Raw genomic sequence first — 17,356 nt, 5'->3', positions numbered from 1 at the left:
CAGTGGAAAGACTAGCTTTGTATTTTATTAAAGATGCGAGGACTTTATTCACAACTAAACAATACTTGTATAAAAAATGAATATAAAATAAATGTGAGGAAAGAAATTGAAACAGTAAAGTAGTACCTCTCATTTAAAAGTTTTCATTGGATTCAGATAGTGTGTATGAGCGCGTACATTTTTCAGCACAACCTGGGCTCCTCCTATGCACCTAACACTTGTCAGAAATGCTATATGATACATTTATAGTAGTGTGCGGTGAGAGATAGAGAATTATTGACGATAAAAAAATGGTCAAAAGTTCAGCTGCTGAACAAATATTACCAGTATTTATTTGATTATACAAAATGTATTGACGTTACAAATCGTGAGATGTGAGATGATGAGATTTACTGATCAGTTTACCTTTAACAGACCAAAACAATTCTAACAACAATATAAACCACTCTGAACATGTAGGCTGCACTATTCTTACACATACGGTGTTTGAAACATTTATAGCTTGGCCTGCGAGAGATGGAGACTAGTGTAGTTTGTTCCACTATCCATTTCTCATATCTTCCAAAACTCTGAGGGAATACCACAATCATCATTTGGTATTCATGATGCAGGATTTTCCCTTGTCAATGACTGAAGTGCTGAATTGTGAAAAGATTGCTTGATGTGTAACATGCCTCAGAGCCCACCAAAGTTTATGCCTGACAGTCGGTTGGCCTTGAAGTGGGGGTAAGTGTTGCTCCACTAGTAATTTGTTTTGCGGTCTGAGATATTGAATAAGTAGTGTAGCACTGGGCACCGTCATGCTCTGTGAGCTTCATGGACCATTGGTAACCTGTTTGATTTGTTATATCTGCACAGCTTTGCTCTCTCTAGAGGAGGAGTGTGCTTCCTTCCTTCTGAGAGCAATTTGATGTGCATCTTGACACAGAAGCCATCTACATACCCAAGATAAATTCTTAAGCAGCCGACTATTCCAAAAGATTAGATTCAGGCTGAATTATCTTCACATTTTAATAACCATCATCTTTTAAATCTTTTTTTTTTTTTTAAAAAAAAAACCAAACATTAGCCAAGTCCAACTAATCCTTTTAAGCAGACCATTGTGTAATTATGTCTTGCGGCTGTCCTTATACTGTATAAAATTGTTTCACTAATTGATTTTGTCCATGCAGGAAGTTTTTGAGGGGAGCGTGGACAGACTTTTTTGATAGCTCTTCAAATATTGCTACAATTTTGACAAGTTTTTCAACTCGTTTACTAAACTTAAAAGTGAGTCCTGCATGGTCATACATTTTACATGCACAGGGCAGCAGAGCACAGAGATGTTTCTGTGACTTGACATGACCTCTGTATTCTGAGAACACTGGTGGAGATAAGAAAACCACCTGTTAATTACTTTTTTAAGTGTTAAACTGACACAGACATTTCTGTCTTATTCAGCTTTTCAGATACAGACAAGCCTGCTTAAATATTTTTATTAGTTTTGGTCCAGTTTGAGCTGTTAAAATTGATGCCACGCACCACATACAGTATAAACACGGAATCATCATTTTTTGCGTGCAGCAAGTTTCTCTGGTGAACAGACTTATGTAAATATTTCAAAACACCTCAAAATGCACACTAATGAAAGTAAAACCACTAGGGAGGCACATACAGTAAACACACACCTATCATAACCACGTACATGCCATCACACATCAGCACGAACACACACGTACATTCAGACATAATACTCGCTGAACAGACAGACTCCTGTGTTGCCTTCAATAGCCTTAAGTGGGAAGAAGGTCAAGCCTTTTTCTTGTTTATGCTATTTGATGCCTTTGTTTTTGACTGTACGTTTTTTTTGCTTCTCCTGTTGCAGGGCCATGAGCAGATACTGAGACTGAATTCAGGAAAACAGTACCTTTAAGTACCTTCTTTAACACAGCACCAAAGCAGAGTATGATGTTAGTGAAGAGCTCAATATCTTTATGCACTGCTCAAAAATTAGGAAACAAAGAGCACTATAGGAAAAATAACATATTACCAAATAAAAAAAACAACATTAGAACAACAATAACTCCATTTGACTCAAACGAACAATAAACAAATTTATAATTAGAATGAACAGAAGTGTAAAATTTCTAAATGTGCATTAATTGTTGAACCATTATTCAAATAAATACAGTATAAAATGACCTTTTGGACAATACCAGTCTAATGTCGACCTGCATGCTTTGCCCGGACGAATCCAGACTCCCCACTTCGAGAGAAATTACACAGCAGGCGGTTTAATGTCTTCAATATGGCATCAGATCCTCCTGCCAAAGACTCAGCCACATCAGTGGGAAGAAAAAGACGACATTGCCAACCCAGCTTTCCTGGGAGTTCTCCAGTTTTCACTGCCCTCTCCTGGTTTTCCTTCACCTAAAGTCCAGCCCAAACAAAAACCGAGTGCACTGAGCACGCAGGACACAAGTCAAGATATCTGTGGACATCACCAGGATGAGATACATACTGTAAATTAGTTAATTTTCAGTTCAATGTAGAATCAGTTATACTGAATCCAGTATCAGGTTGTATACAATTTTTTCAAGCCAACAGGCCAAAGTTCTAGCCTCTATGTAAGTACATTTTTTCATGTCAAAAAAGTGACTTGTTTTTTTTAATGTCACAAACTAATACATGTTGAAAATAAATGAATACAAAAAAGAAATATGTGTAAATCTCACATCTGAATAAATTGTGATTGTGGACAATTTTTTAAAATGCTTTGAGGACTCTCAAATTTTGGGGAGAAGAAATTACCAGAATTTAACCAAAATGAAAACAAAAATTTCACAATAAAAAAGCCAAATATGATTGAAAAACATTTTTAAAAGTTTAAATGACTAAAACCTTTTGACTTTAGTCATCTAGAGTTTAGAAAAATCCCACCATTATTCAAAACAGCGTTAGGTATGGCAAACATTTAAGAACTGTGAATTTGCTGCTTTTTGATGACACCTACCAATTCTTGAAAAGAAAGTTCAGACCTGCCTTGCTTCCACTTGCATTGCCTTTGTTTTCTGCAAATGCTGCAGTCAGTTCAGAGATTAGGGCCAGTTAGCAGACACTGTGTTGGACGCTGGAGAAGCACAAGCAGAAACACAGATGTGGTTGTCGGGCACAACAGTGTCAGGAGCCATAGATGATTCTCCGGTGTCCCCGAACTCTGCATTGGTACACATTTACCATAACAATGCCGTCCCTCTGCAGATAACTGCAGATAACTATGAACGTCATGAATAAAAGGCACACACATTACAGAGACCATCTATTTGCCAGCTTTTCCGCTCTTGTTTTGTTCACATATTGGATTGATGTTGTTACTGTGCCTGGGTGATAGTTAACTATTATCACTCAGTATTGGCTTTTGATGCTCACCTCATTTCCTGAAATTGTCTGAGACACAGGGAGTGTTAAATGTTGCATATAAACAGAGTGAAACGCAGTTTGAGTGTGAGCACGTCCGTATGTTTTTGTGTGTCAGAGAGGCGGGGGAAGAAAAAGAAATAGGAATTGCCTCCTACAAGCCTCAGTGTTTCAATCTGCTCCAGTTCTTCCCAAAATGATATCTCACATTTTAAAAAGACAAATGCAGAGAGCAGGTTAGACGAAGACAGAAAAGAGAGAGAGCGGAGACCAGCGCCGAGAAAAGTGGATGAGGAAGGAGGATGAAGTCAGGAAAGGCTGAATGTGCAGGAGGTGAGAGGAAGGAGGGAATGAGCTTAGATTTGGAGGTGGGAATAGGGATCCTTTGGAGAGAAGGACGGTGAGAGAGAAATGATCAGCAGTCAGCAGATGAAAGAGAAAGTGAGGAAACAAAAATGGGTATTTTTTAGGTGTTCAGAGTCAAGAGAGAAAGCGGAACGGAGAGGGGCCTCAGATGATAGGCTCTCATCAGAGAGGCACAGAGGTTGTTATTGCCTGGGATGAGTTTGGGAAGAGTGGATGATTTTTTGCAAAATGGGAAACTTTTGTATATGTGTCTGTCTATATTTGTGTGTTTTTCTTTTTTCCCTGCTGCTGACTTGAGAGCTATTGCGTAGCAGAATACGTGTTTTTGCCATTATAGTCAACATTTCTTTGTAGCACACGCAAAATAAAATAAAAGTAAAAAATAACATTAGGACATGGCAGAATTACCTGTTCTAAAGTGGCTCACGTGGTAAATTCAGCATAATGTACATTTCTACTGTCAGATTAATCAGTCAATACAACAACATAGAAAGACTCTTCTCATCTACTGATTAATTCCAATCAGCTCTTATTTGCCATTATTTTGTTCAGTGTTGAGCTACTGTCAATGAAACTCAACACTTCCTCCAGACCTTTCACATTAAAAGCCTGTCTGAAAAGTGGAGCGACAATGCCATTGGAACTACTGGGAGGATTTTGATGTGATGTGGCAGGAATTAGAAAGTACTGACTTTTATTGGTGGTAGCTTAACGAAGGGAGAAAAAAAACCCGTAGCGAAGACCTGAATTGAAAGTAATTAGTGTGTGATATGTGAGTGTGGCATAGTTCGTTGATGTACTGATGAAAACAATGCTGCTGAACAGCATATTTTTATTTGCTCAGGATACTGAGGGAAATTAAAACTGGAGCAGATTGGAAAACAGGCTTTGTACTTAAATATGATCAAATATACTTAAAAAAAATAAATAAATAAAGACCACTCTCAAATGAAGGCCTGGTTGTCTTTGTAGTTTAGGTAAATATTTGGAAAATGTACGAGCACAAACAAATTGAAATATCTCTGCAGTATAATCAAAAGTGAGTGTTTTTTATATTTCGTCTCTCTTTTCTGATCTCTCTTTTTTAAAGCTTTTTTCCTCTGAATTTCAGCTGCATTCCCATCCACTCCATAATTACATTATCCGTTGATTGAGGAGATGGAAATGCCATCGTATATCGTCTTTATTTCCTGCCATCTCTCCTTCTTAACCTTGTACCTCTTGGTCATTAAGCCCTGAGTCTCCCTGTTCCTCTCATTTTCTCCTTCTTCCCTCCTTATCCTGCTTCTCACGCTCTCCTTGACACATCTGCTCTCATTTAATCTCTTTTTCTTGCTCACTTCCTTCTGTCTGTCCACTTCCATTCGCCGGCACACTTAGCCTCAGAGCAAATTCCCTTCTCCCTGCTGCTCTCCTCTATGTGCCAAACTCTTCATCGTGTTGAAGGAGAGGCTGATGGTAGGATCACATTTTGTGACACGGTGGCATTGATAACGACAGGTTGGAGATTCCAGGACAGATGTTAAACTTGTATGTGCACATCTTTGCTTGAGTATTGTCACACAAAATCAGCCCTAAATAGCTCCCTAAAGAGCAGCAGTACCACAAGGAGGTTTTGGTTCCCTCGTATTCGTTTTTTAGTCGTCTTTGTTGGATGAGGTCAAAATGAGTTCTTAAGGAACATAGAATAACATGATCGATGGGATTTTAATTACCACTTATCATCACTCTGTATAAATATTGAACTTTTCAGTGTGAAACACACTTTTAATAACTTTCTTTTGTGTAAAAGAATTAGTATTTTTTGTTATTAATCTTGCCTAGTACTTCAGATTTTTTGGTTGTCCTGATGATCCATTTGGGAAAAACAAACTTAAACAACAAGAGCAGATAAATTAGTGTGCAGATTTTCCTGCTCTATCTGTGCTCAAACTGATTGTTAAAGTTGATGTTGATGCCTGTGCTCTACTTAGTTGAAACATCTGGTACTGACAGTGCATAGCTGTATGGGATAACCTGTGTTTTTTTTAATATCCTTAATAATGTTTACCAGTTTTGTACGTTAAGAATAAAAAATATGAAGTTTGACTCATGTTTTAGTTTTGTGAATTGTCCCCAAGCTTGAAAATGATCACGATTTAATTTTTTGGCCATATCCACTATCTGCAACTTCTGACCCTACCAGTTCGACAGTGCGTGGAGATGTTTTTTCCCCATCTATTTTGGAGAAACCCAATTACCTGAAATTCATCAGTCAGTACCTTTGCACTTTTTACATAGAATATTGTCATTTGGTACCAAGTATTTATCCTTGGCAGACAAGGATATCTTTTGGAGTCATCAACGGGAAGAAAAACATTCAACAATTAGTATCCATGGTGAAGGACGAAAACTTTTTTCTTAGTTCTGTATTTCTTAAACAAAATATCTTTATATATAACTGGTGTATCTATGCCTACACCAAAAATATGGTAGCCAATGGAAATACTTAGCTGTTAAAAAGAAGAATGAATTGACTGCCGATCAAATTCTGAGTAAATTCTGAAATTAAGTGTTGCAGTATTGTCCCGCAGCCATTGTGCTTTATTCAGTAGAAGGACAAGCATGTTCAACTTTATTTTCACTTTATTACGAGTAATTTTTTTTACCTGTTTTGTCTGTTTTTACTTGTGTTTTAGCTATGGATGCAAATTAGCTATTGAAGAAACGCTGACACATTTACATAGATGTAAATGTTCACTGTCCCCAGTGAATAAAGAAATAAAAATGAAATGTAAATGAGATCAAACATGACCATGACTATAGGCTTAGAATTTTGCAGAAATCTGTCCTGTGTTCAGCACATTGTCTTTTGTTCCTGTTTCAATTCTTAACCTTGACTAACATCTTCCAACTTGTCTGGGCTTCATAGCATACAATAGACAATAACAAATTTGAATAATTACTTTGTTCTTCTGTCTCCCAATGTTGGAGACCCTACTAGAAACCCATTAGAGTGACAAAAGTAGTACATGAAATTTTCACAACAAACACTTTAGTATTTAAGTGGTTTTTCAGGTGAAATTTTATGAAATGATTGCAGATTACCATGTTATACAGTATTACACTCAGCAAGGCTAAAAGAAAAGCTGCAAACAATGCACATAGCATCATTGTTTAATGTGCTTTGCCAGTGTAAAAGAATAGAAAAACAACAGCCTCCCAAGGTGCTTTGGAGCATACAACACTTGAATAATTTTGCACTGCCTTTGAGTCATAATTGGTGTTCAACACTTTATAGATAGTATTTATTAATTTGATTCTGAACAAATTGAGGGGAGCTGAAGAGGATTTCTTTTCAATTTTACCTTCTAGGTTTTTTGCATAATTGCATTGGGGATAATTATTCAAATATCTTCATATTCATTCTCAAGGCAAATTTCAAATTAGTTTATTAAGTATCCAAAGATTCTCTGTTTTCCATTATAACATAGTTGGTTGTAATGTGGTGTAATGCCAAATCCCAAGGTGAACATTGTAAGACTCTGTTTTGTCAGAATATCAATAAAGAGATATTATGGTTATAGTTAAAAGTGAATATTCTAGATTTAAAGTAATAGTTTTTGGGGAAATAGCCTTGTTGGATTAAAGGACAGATGAGGATGGCATTGACATTCTCATCCAACTCAGTTAGAAGTTAGCTTTATTCCATTTTTTTTTACAAAGACTTCACTTTAAAATTTCCAACAATATATTGTATTGTAATTATGTTTGATCTATGACTCACAAACCCACACTGTGTTCTTTAATTTATTACCATAAAGACTTCACACCATCTCACCACACAGTGGATCTGCAAACATAAAGACTGGCAGGTCAATTAACAACAGCTGTCTTTGCAGTTAACAGTTAGAATTACATGTAATAAACATATCCACCTCCAATCTCCTATTATCTCTCTATACATAATATAAACATCCTCAAAGCTAAAGCCGGCTGTTGAAAAGTATCAGTCACGATAAGAACATACTGGAGGTAGTTGTATTATTATTGTTTCGGGTCTTATTTAAAGCCTATGAGATGAGATCTAAATGCAGCATGTTGTCAGAAGATGCAAGTTTCACCACCATTCATCTTCCTGATATGAGCTGTCGCGCAGCTCTCCATCTCCTGGAGTGCTAAACAAATATGGCGTTGAAGTGGCCATGCTCAGGCAAAAGCTATAGTGCTTGCAAGGACCCGTCTCTGGTCTATCATGGAGCTGAGGGCCAAATGGGCAATTTTTCATTCTACATACAGTGGTGATGTGTTCATTCCTCTGATGGACACTGTGAAGATGACATTCACACGGTAACAAAAGCCCACTTCTCCTCAGTTTAGTCTCTCAGGCAGCAGCTCATTTTCTCCTGAGTCCTTACACCAACTAATAGCATCCCCAGCCTACACATTTACTTTGAATGGCCCGCCTAGTACTTTCAGCAGCCTTTCATTACAGTATGAATTGACAACGAGTCATCTTGAGATCGGAGATGGTTAGCGTGGGCAGCTAAACGTTAAGCACTAGCTCCACACAATCACACCCCTGGTCCTTGGTTCCATTTATCTGCAGGACATTTATAGGGCACTTTGAATTGGGGTCTTGAGGCAGGTGAAACGGGGAGGGGGGCGTCCTGGCTGGTGGTGATTAATGCATGAATACGCAAGCTTTATCATGAGTCCGGCAGCGTCGGGACTAGAGAATGTCAGTGCAATTAAAGACCGGTGGCAGACGTAAGAAAACAGAGGCAGTGCCTATCTGCAGAATGCAGACGGAGTCGGGGAACATGGGCGGCTTGGTGAAGGTTCCAGCAACAGCGTCTATTCATTCCTTAATCACCTCCACTACTCATTAGGGTCTTCTTTTGTTCCAGCCGTCGCCTTTTCCTGCGCTGTGCCAGCAGATAAAATATAGCAGGCTCAGAAGAGAGAAGAGCTCGGGGAACCCCATTAAACGGTGACAGAGAAAGGATAGAAAATGAGTGGGGGAAAAAGAAGGGGAGACGTTGGAGTGGCGGAGTCAGTCAGCTAAGGAAGAGGAGAGGACTCAAGGGAGAGGGATGGTGACAGGAATGTGAAAAACAGAGAGAAAGAACTGTCCGACCATGACGTCTAGTAATTCCTCTCGATCTTCCCTTTAGGACTGTTGGAACACTCAACCAAAAGAGCATTACAATATGGGAAGTTTTATATCATAACCATATAGAGTTCAGCTCATTAAAACTGTTACTGCTTGAATTACCTCTACAATAATCTCCACAATCCTGTGAACTTGAACTCTCTGTGAATATAGAGTGCCACGTACTAGTGCAGTAACCGGATTTAAGTTGCTGTCTTTAGTCAATCATTCTACTTCTTAATAGAGCTTGGGAGTCCTGTTCCTGCTCTGTAAGGGTACCAAGGTCTTGCATGAGATGAAGTCTCCTATTACTATTATGCCTGGTTATGTATTCCATGGAGAGTAAAGTTGTCCTGAGTGGTTGTCGGAGCCTTTCAGAGAGAAAAAGAGAGGAGGACTGTGTTTAATGTGTTTTTGTCGACAGCTGAGATTTCATAACAGCTAATTGGGTTTGATGTAATGGCTACACTGATGATCATTACAGTGGTCAAGGGCCGGTTACGGAGAAATACACTGTGACGAATAAACTGCTGTCAGTTCATCCTATAGAGGTGGACAATGGGGCCTATATAAATAAACAGCAATTTATGCTCAAGTTGAAGTTAAATGAAGCCACAGTTAATAACAATGATGTGAGTTGGGAAGCAGAAATATTAAATGAGCATTCAGAGAAACAGCAATGAAAAAACAATCAAACTAAAGCAGAGTGTTGCTGAGTATTTCCCTTGGCTTTCCGGAGTATCTTTTGACTGACTGCAAAATATTTGGATCCCCAAGCAATTGTCTGAGTTCTTTTAAAAATGCATACTGAAGTCTGTAGTGTGAACAAAATTTTCCTCCAGACTCAGTGATGTAAAGGAGGCTTGGCTGCCTCTATTTTGAGCGAATAGTTTATTTTTGGAGATGCATCTCTCCCTGACAAGGATTCTGTGTTTCAGCCCTGCTGAGAAGAGGAACAACAGGGGGTTCTTGTTGGCAAAGGCTGAGTCCTTCATGTAAGTTTTACTGCAAAAATGTAAAGGTTAGGAACAGGCTCCCGTTAGAATCAACAGTCAGGTTGGGCACCTGAAGACACACACGTGTTGTATTTTTCTTTCAAAAGGAGATTATAACAGTTTTCATGGTCAGAGCAAAACAGTGTGTTAACTAAGAAAAGGGACCCATTTAAAAAATGACCAAGTTACCAGGCTTCAAGCATTACAGCACCTTACAACCCTTCATTCAGTTATTCAGTCATTATTTAATTCAGAAAATCATACTTGAAACTGTTTGGGATTCTTTTTTTTAAAAAAGATATGTCCTATGCGTTTAATAGTAACCCATATTGCGCTTAACAATAAGACAGAAGAGAGCTAGAAAACTGTATAGTTGGATGTATAGTTGAGTATGTGACTGGAGAGAAACCATAGATGCTTCCGGGCCAGGTTTTGATTTCTAGTTCAGGGTTGGATTTCAGCCTTTGATAACACCACCAAGTCACGAGGCAGCTGTACCGTACATGACCCTATCATACTTTGATTATATTCCCCGAAATAACTGTGTATACATTCTACCATTTATTTAAGCTATTCGTACAATGGCAGGTCACCATTGCTTGAATATGAGACTATACCGTGCAGTCGCCATATTTATGTTGTTTCTTCCGCTGCGATAGGGAGCAGGAGGCGCAGTAGCAGAAGGTTTAGAGTGGACACGGACCTTCTAGTTGTGTGTTACTGATAAGGAAAAGATAACTGAGCTTTTTTCCAGTATGCCTCATGTTATATTAAGTCACAACAAACTCTCCTGGCATTTGAAACTACATGTATACATGTGCAGTGGGTCGGGGGGGTGGTTGAGTCCCTGGCAGGTCGAGGCATTTTAGTTGTACTCGCTCCTCTATGGAAGCTTAATACCGAATCAAATTGTGTGTGTTTACCATCATACCTGCATGTTTTTACACTTTCAGACAGTCTCCCCTCAAAGGCATTCATGGTGTTGCAACTGATTGTATACACAAAAAGTGAAGTAGCTGTGTGAAGAATGATTAAAAAAAAAAAAAAAGAGAGAGTCTGAGGGTTCAAACGGTGCATACCTTCACAGCTCGACACACTTGGCTAATAGCTACATAACGTTGGCATGATCTGATCGTCTGTTTCAGGCAGTTGAAAATTTCCTTTCAGTGGTGTACGCTCCGGGAAGGAGCTGCACCGATTCCAGAACAGCTCTCCGACAGTTGTTGGAAGCAAATTCTTTCACTGCACCCTGTTTGGCGAGGGTACAGTGATTTGGATAATTACATCATTACAAAGCCACATGGGGTACAACAGTTTGTTTTTTGTCTCTGGGCCAAATCATTATTTATTTGATCACAGCAGAATTACTTTCTCCCTCAGTTGTGTGCTCAGCTGGTTAAACCATATAAAATTGTTAAAGTAAATTGAGGAAGTTTGATGGTCAGGAATATGGAACCAAGTCATAGAGTGTGATTAATTCTCATCAGCGTTTTTTTAAAAAAAAACAAAAAACATTTCTGCTGCAGTGCAGTTTATTGCTTTCTCATGAAAGCCACTGTATATATTTTGCAAGATTGTGAAAACTCATGCCTTCACTTCTATAAAAGTTAATGTGAGGAAACAATAAGGACAGAGCTGATAAAAGTGATGTGAACATCAAATTATTTTCCACAAGGCTGCTGTTTTCTTTGCAGCTTAAAAGTGAAATTTAAGATAGCTGAAATTTGATGTTATTTACTGGATTTCCGTTTTTAGGCATTTAGATAGGTACAAAAGATGTGTTTCTAAACTTCTCTCTTTATTTAATTACCATGTATAATTTATGCATTGTTTTATGTTCCGCAAACATACAGACTCTCTCATTTTTATGCCAAGCTGAAGATGAGTTATCCTCCTTAAGTCTGTGTGGCAGATATCCACACTTGTGAGATGATGGGTGAGCTTACTATGTCTTTGTCAGATAATATTCCTGCTTGCTTGTGAGAAAATGACGAAAGAACAGAGAGAAGATCGAAGCAGAGAGATGAAATGATGCTTTTATCTCAAATCCCTAATCTAACATCAGGCATGAATGTATTAAATTTAAAATCAAACATGATTTATACTAGAAGCTTAAGTAAAGGTTTATAGAAAGCTTCACCGTCACTCAAGGTGCAGCGTAGCAGGCAGCAGAGCAACCATGGAGATTACGGTTTTGTTTCTACACCTCTCCATTATTATTAACCCCTGATATTTCATCTAGTCCACCTTCTGTCTGTCTGTCTAATCTGTTGGCCACTATCTGTAGTGTTTGCTCTAGTGAGCTAAGATAAAGACTACAAGATCAATATGAGGCACAAAGCAATAATGGAAGTATCCATTGTGTTGTAAATTATACTGATTCAGATATATTAAGAGTGACCCAGAAAAAAAATTACAGTTACCTCTTGGACAACTCCATTTAGTTAAAAATCGACATTTTTCATAACCACAGAGTTCCACATGCACAGAAATAAACATTACAGCACATCGCTACGAAGTCTGAAAGCTGAAGCAATAATAAGATCAGCAGCCTGACCATTCTCTCCTTACCGCTAACTCTTAAAAAAAAACATGCAAGTGGTCTGCAGGGGAACAAAAATCATCAAAAAAATGTTTGCAGCCCAGCAAGTGATAATGGTTTCTGGTTTCTTGTTTCATTTTAAACCAGCATGGTTCTGTAAATGTTCAGTGTAGAAAACAATTAACAGCCTGAATCACAAAGTAGGGCTGCAGCGTAGAGAACCATCCAACTCCCCATAATTTTGACAATAAATGTGCACCATGTATCCAAATTGTGAATACGGTGGTGTGATCCTTTGTGAAAACTCTCTCAGACAATAAAGATGTAACATCAGAGTAACAGGATTATCAGCCAACAAATCAACATTCAGCAATGATTGCTTACAAATAACTGACTGTATCAGTTGCACTATCACATTTAAATCGCACTGATAAGATGACACATTAATGGAGTCCAGACAGCATTAACAGTTGCAGATGAGAGGACAAGTTGCACAATGAAATATGTGTGCAGTCTTCATTTGTTTAAAGTTTAATCTGTCATTTCCATGTGTATTTTTGACGCAGCAGCGTGTCCGTGAGCATTTTATAAGGAAGCTTCGAAGATTTACTTGCTGCAGAAACAAATGCAAAAGCCAAAAGACATAAAAATGCAGAAGTTTAAAAGTTTCTGAGCGAATGAAGGCTTGTGATGACAATCCAGAATAAATCTAGTAAAGTTCTTTGCTGTCATTTGTTTGTCAAGTTTTTCACCTAATGTTTTAGTTTCAACATAATTTTATTGCATATACAGTAAACAAAATCTCCAGTTACGCCTGGGCTCACTCTGCAGCACACTCCCGTGCTTTCTTTTCTATCATCATCAAGCAACCGTCATGTTTACTTCTTAATTTGCATTTTTTTTCCTGTCATATTCTTCCCCTTTCCCTTGGTAATTTACTATATTTTGGTGAGGGCCTGTCAACGGCATGATGCAGGGAAGATAAAACATTTTCATCAGGCTACTGAGCAGCAACAGCTTAAAGCCAGCAGATTAATATGCGCTGTGAATTTTAACTATATTCAAAAAACTGACAACTGTGTTCCTGGTGCCAAAGGCTGCACCTTGGGCATGTTTGAAAAATTATATATTTGCAAGGTGTTGTGTTGCAAAGTGATATACAGTTTTTAAAAAAAACAGCCCTCATGCACTCTTACCAATCGCCTCTGGTGGGGAGAGGCAGCCAGGTTGTTATTTGTAGCCTCATATCATAAGTCTATCCAGACAAGCATGATGACTAATCTCACCATTAATGACAGTATCACCCCTAGACCTCGAGCTCTTCACCCAGACACATCTGTGCTCAATTACTGCAAATAATTCAACCAGTAACAGCGTCTTAATGGGTGGGTGGTGAAATGACGGCAGAGAGAACGGTAAGAGGAGGAGCAGGAGGAGGGCTAGGCCACAGACGAGCAGAGGTCCAAGAGTGAAGAGGAAGAGATGTAGTTTGCGTGAGTGTGACTTTTACCGTGCGTGTGAGCGACGCAGGATTTTAAAGGCTGCAAGATTTTTGTGTTTTTTCCAACCAAAAACTACTATTCCTCAAAAAGTGACATTTGTAACACTTGGAAGTAAACTCTTAATGCATCTGTGGGCAGTATAGGAGGAAGTAGACTGCACATGTTGAGGTGACAAGTCAATTTAGAAAACATTTTTATGTGTGATGACCTGGAGTAATGCCTTCGATATGCATTCACCACATGCCACTGGTGGGAACCAAAAGTTATATTAGAAGCCACTGAACCTCACCAGAAATCAAATCACACTTTGGTCATAAAAATGTTAATATTTATATGCAGCAGTCTCTCAAAGCAGCAGCTGTGTTTGGGCCTCTGCATGTGTTCAAGCTTGTATTTTAGTTTTGTGTTTTCAGTTTTACTGCGGCTATGCATTCACGCTCTCCCCAGAGACAGTAGCTGTACTGATGAATGGTAAGCTCCTGTGGTGTTAGTACAGTGTACAGAGTGAGGAGTAAAAGTTCACTGGTACATTGTGTGTGTACTAAGATGGTGTGGAGTTGATTGCTGTGGTGTGTGGTTTATAATCTGCAGTATATTTTTTTGCGTAGAGGAAAACTGATGAGGACTTTAATGTATCATGCATTCATACAGTTTGCATACACACAGGCTCTCTCCCGCTCTCATTTTGCTCTTGCTGTTTCCATAGTAATTTTAATGAATATTAGAATTACATTTTTACAGCTCCACATGCACTTCTTAGTCTATTCTGCATTCTTCAACATTAATAATCCACACAGAGAAATAGAAGTCGAGGTAATAGTAATCAGTGAGAGATGTGTTTAACAAAGTCAAAGAGGTAAATTCCTTTCTTTGCCTTTCTTTGAAATTATTTAATACTCTCACATGATCTTGCTACACATGCTTGAGCTCAAATCTAATGTCCAAAAACACAGATAAATTCAAGTATCTTTTTGTTATCTATATAAATTCCTTCATATCTTAGCTGTTCCGTTAACCCTGTTTGTTATTTGTTCTTCTTCCTAGATCCCTCTCCCCATACAAGGCAGAAGCCACCGGCCACTGACCTCAGCTACAAGACTGAAATCAGCAGTCTCATGGACTTCAACTCTCCGGATGCCTCCCTGGACAAAGGTAAGACCTGATCAGTTCTGTTGAACCAGAGCTGGTTGACTTCAAAGTAGGTTTTCTGCTGCATGGCCACTAGGGTAGAAGTTCTGGTGGATGTTGTGGTAAGGGAGGGTCGATACACATGCATCCAAGAATGCATGCACACACATACACATTTGTGTCTGCAAATAAATTTTGCTCTGATTAAATCCACAAGACCTTGAACTTGAGATAAAGTGCCTTTACCAAGGGTGCATCAGGATTTCATCATGGGGTGGGAGCAAGAGTAGCTAGGGTAGCACTTCTTCAAATCTTCTCCCGTTTCAGCTTTTTGCTGCTTGCATCTGTCGGTGGAACAATGAGCAGCCATTACACATTACTCTGGCTAACAAGGACTGTTTAAACCGGTCCAGGTTGCGTCTGGCTGCTAATGATCTCAGTGAGTCCTGTGTTTGAAAACACAGGTTAATCAGATTGTAACAAGGGCTGCTTCTTAATTTATACTGTGTGCATGTTAGTATCGAACCAGGAACACAACCATATTTGACCACCTCTTGTTTACGTTCATGTGCAGTTTGTATTCTTGTGGTCAAACTTTGTGTTGCATGCCTTACCAGCAGGACAGAAATTTGAACTCCCACTGTTGTATGTACAAGTAATAATACAGCGAGTAAATAATAGTCCTGGCTGAAAATGTACTAAATATAGAATGATAAACAATATATCACCAACAAAAATGTAACAACTCAATATGCTAAGTGTAAGTTTTTATTGAACATATAATTGGTGAAAAGGGGCGGTTGTGGCCAAGGAGGTAGAGCAGGTCATCCACTAACCAGAAGGTCGGTGGTTCGATCCCCGGCTCCCCCAGTCCGCATGCCTAAATGTCTTTTAAGGTACATTATGTAAGAATCAACCACAGTACAGCGCTGTTATACACAGGGTTAATTTAAAGTTGAGCCCGTATGTTTCTTGACTCAAATTTGAATGGTCAATTTACACCCAAATGTTATGTTACTGTAATGTGGTTTCTGGTTGATTCTGCTACAGCCACATCATAATGTTATATAAAGTACCTTTAAGCCTCCTGCACACTTTGTGAATTATAACTGGATTAAATTAATCAGGAAAATGTTTCAGTTCGCTAAGTCAGAAGTTACCTGTGTACCTTTTGCTGGTGGAGACATTCTTGTGGTTCTTCTGAGGAGAGTTTGGATTGTTATTAGTTTTACATTTAATATATTCATGCCTTCCAGTCCTCCGGTAAAATACAATATGGCTCTGTCAATAGTTAATACTGTCATGCTCCATAGTCATCCCTGTTACTAATTGTGCTATAAATGTTCAGTCACGTAAACGTGCGCCCCTTTGAACCCTCCCAAAGAGCAGCCCATAAACTTAGTATTCCCAGACTCTTTTCTGAGTGGGTGGTCGGATGGGTCTTATGTTAATGTCATCAGCTCTCCAGACAAACACACTTACAGGAGTTTATCTGTAGTTTGTTTCCATATTCCAACTGTTTCATGACAAGAGCTTTTTTCAAGGGCTTGGAGTCTTGTAGGGAGGATCAAAGTAGCTAACGATGGCACCAGTACAGAAGCATTTCTTGGATAGTGGATCCTGTAAGGCTGCCAGCTCCTGTATGGATCTCTAGTGTCACCTAGGCAGCTCCCACGGGGGCCTTTTCTCATTAGAGTGTTTGCTTAGGGTTTATTTGGCTGCCAGTTCTTTCCTCTCTCCTATTTGTGTCTGTCGCTGTTATGATGATACTGAGAGTGCTCACAGGTAGGCACTGTTTGGAATTGAAGTACAGTGGTGGAACATAACTAAGTACATTTACTAAAGTACTGCACTTAAGTACAATTTTAAACTACTTGTACTGAATTGTATGTCTGTTTTTCTGCTGATTTATACACACATTTCATAAGAAAAATATTTACTTACTTGTTACTTTTCAGTTTAAGATTTTGTAAGTAAAACATACAGTCTATAAATTTTGCATTGTCATATTAAACTACCCAACATTATATAAAGTGGTTAAAATTACAATCGATGAATCGGTAATATTACAATAATATATGTAGAATAAATATAACACTGAATGAGGCCATTCTGCATAATGATTATTTTTTTACCATCGATACCTTAAGTACATTTTACTGCAAATACTTCTGTATTTTTACTTAAGTAAAGAGACCGTCTTCCCCTAGCGTCTGTAGTAATTATCATTGGGAGCAAAGGAGAAAGTCAAGCGATGTAGTGTATAGAGTGACAAAGCCCGCATAAGGAGGAA

At 38.6% G+C, this 17,356-nt stretch overlaps 1 protein-coding gene across 2 annotated transcripts in view; it reads left to right on the top strand.

Moving 5' to 3' along the window:
* Positions 1 to 17,356, top strand: part of LOC120803673 (kazrin-like) — a 105,768-nt gene that overhangs the window by 46,564 nt on the left and 41,848 nt on the right. For both annotated transcript variants that reach the window (XM_040152396.1, XM_040152395.1), the window contains exon 2: positions 14,980 to 15,087. In XM_040152396.1, coding sequence (XP_040008330.1) covers positions 14,980 to 15,087 — 108 coding nt within the window. The remainder of the gene's footprint in view (positions 1 to 14,979; positions 15,088 to 17,356) is intronic.

The sequence above is a fragment of the Xiphias gladius genome, chromosome 18, assembly GCF_016859285.1.
Source record: "Xiphias gladius isolate SHS-SW01 ecotype Sanya breed wild chromosome 18, ASM1685928v1, whole genome shotgun sequence".
NCBI classification, from domain to species: domain Eukaryota; kingdom Metazoa; phylum Chordata; class Actinopteri; order Istiophoriformes; family Xiphiidae; genus Xiphias; species Xiphias gladius.
Note: the sequence above shows the minus strand (reverse complement) of the source record. Positions and strands in the feature narration are given on the sequence as shown.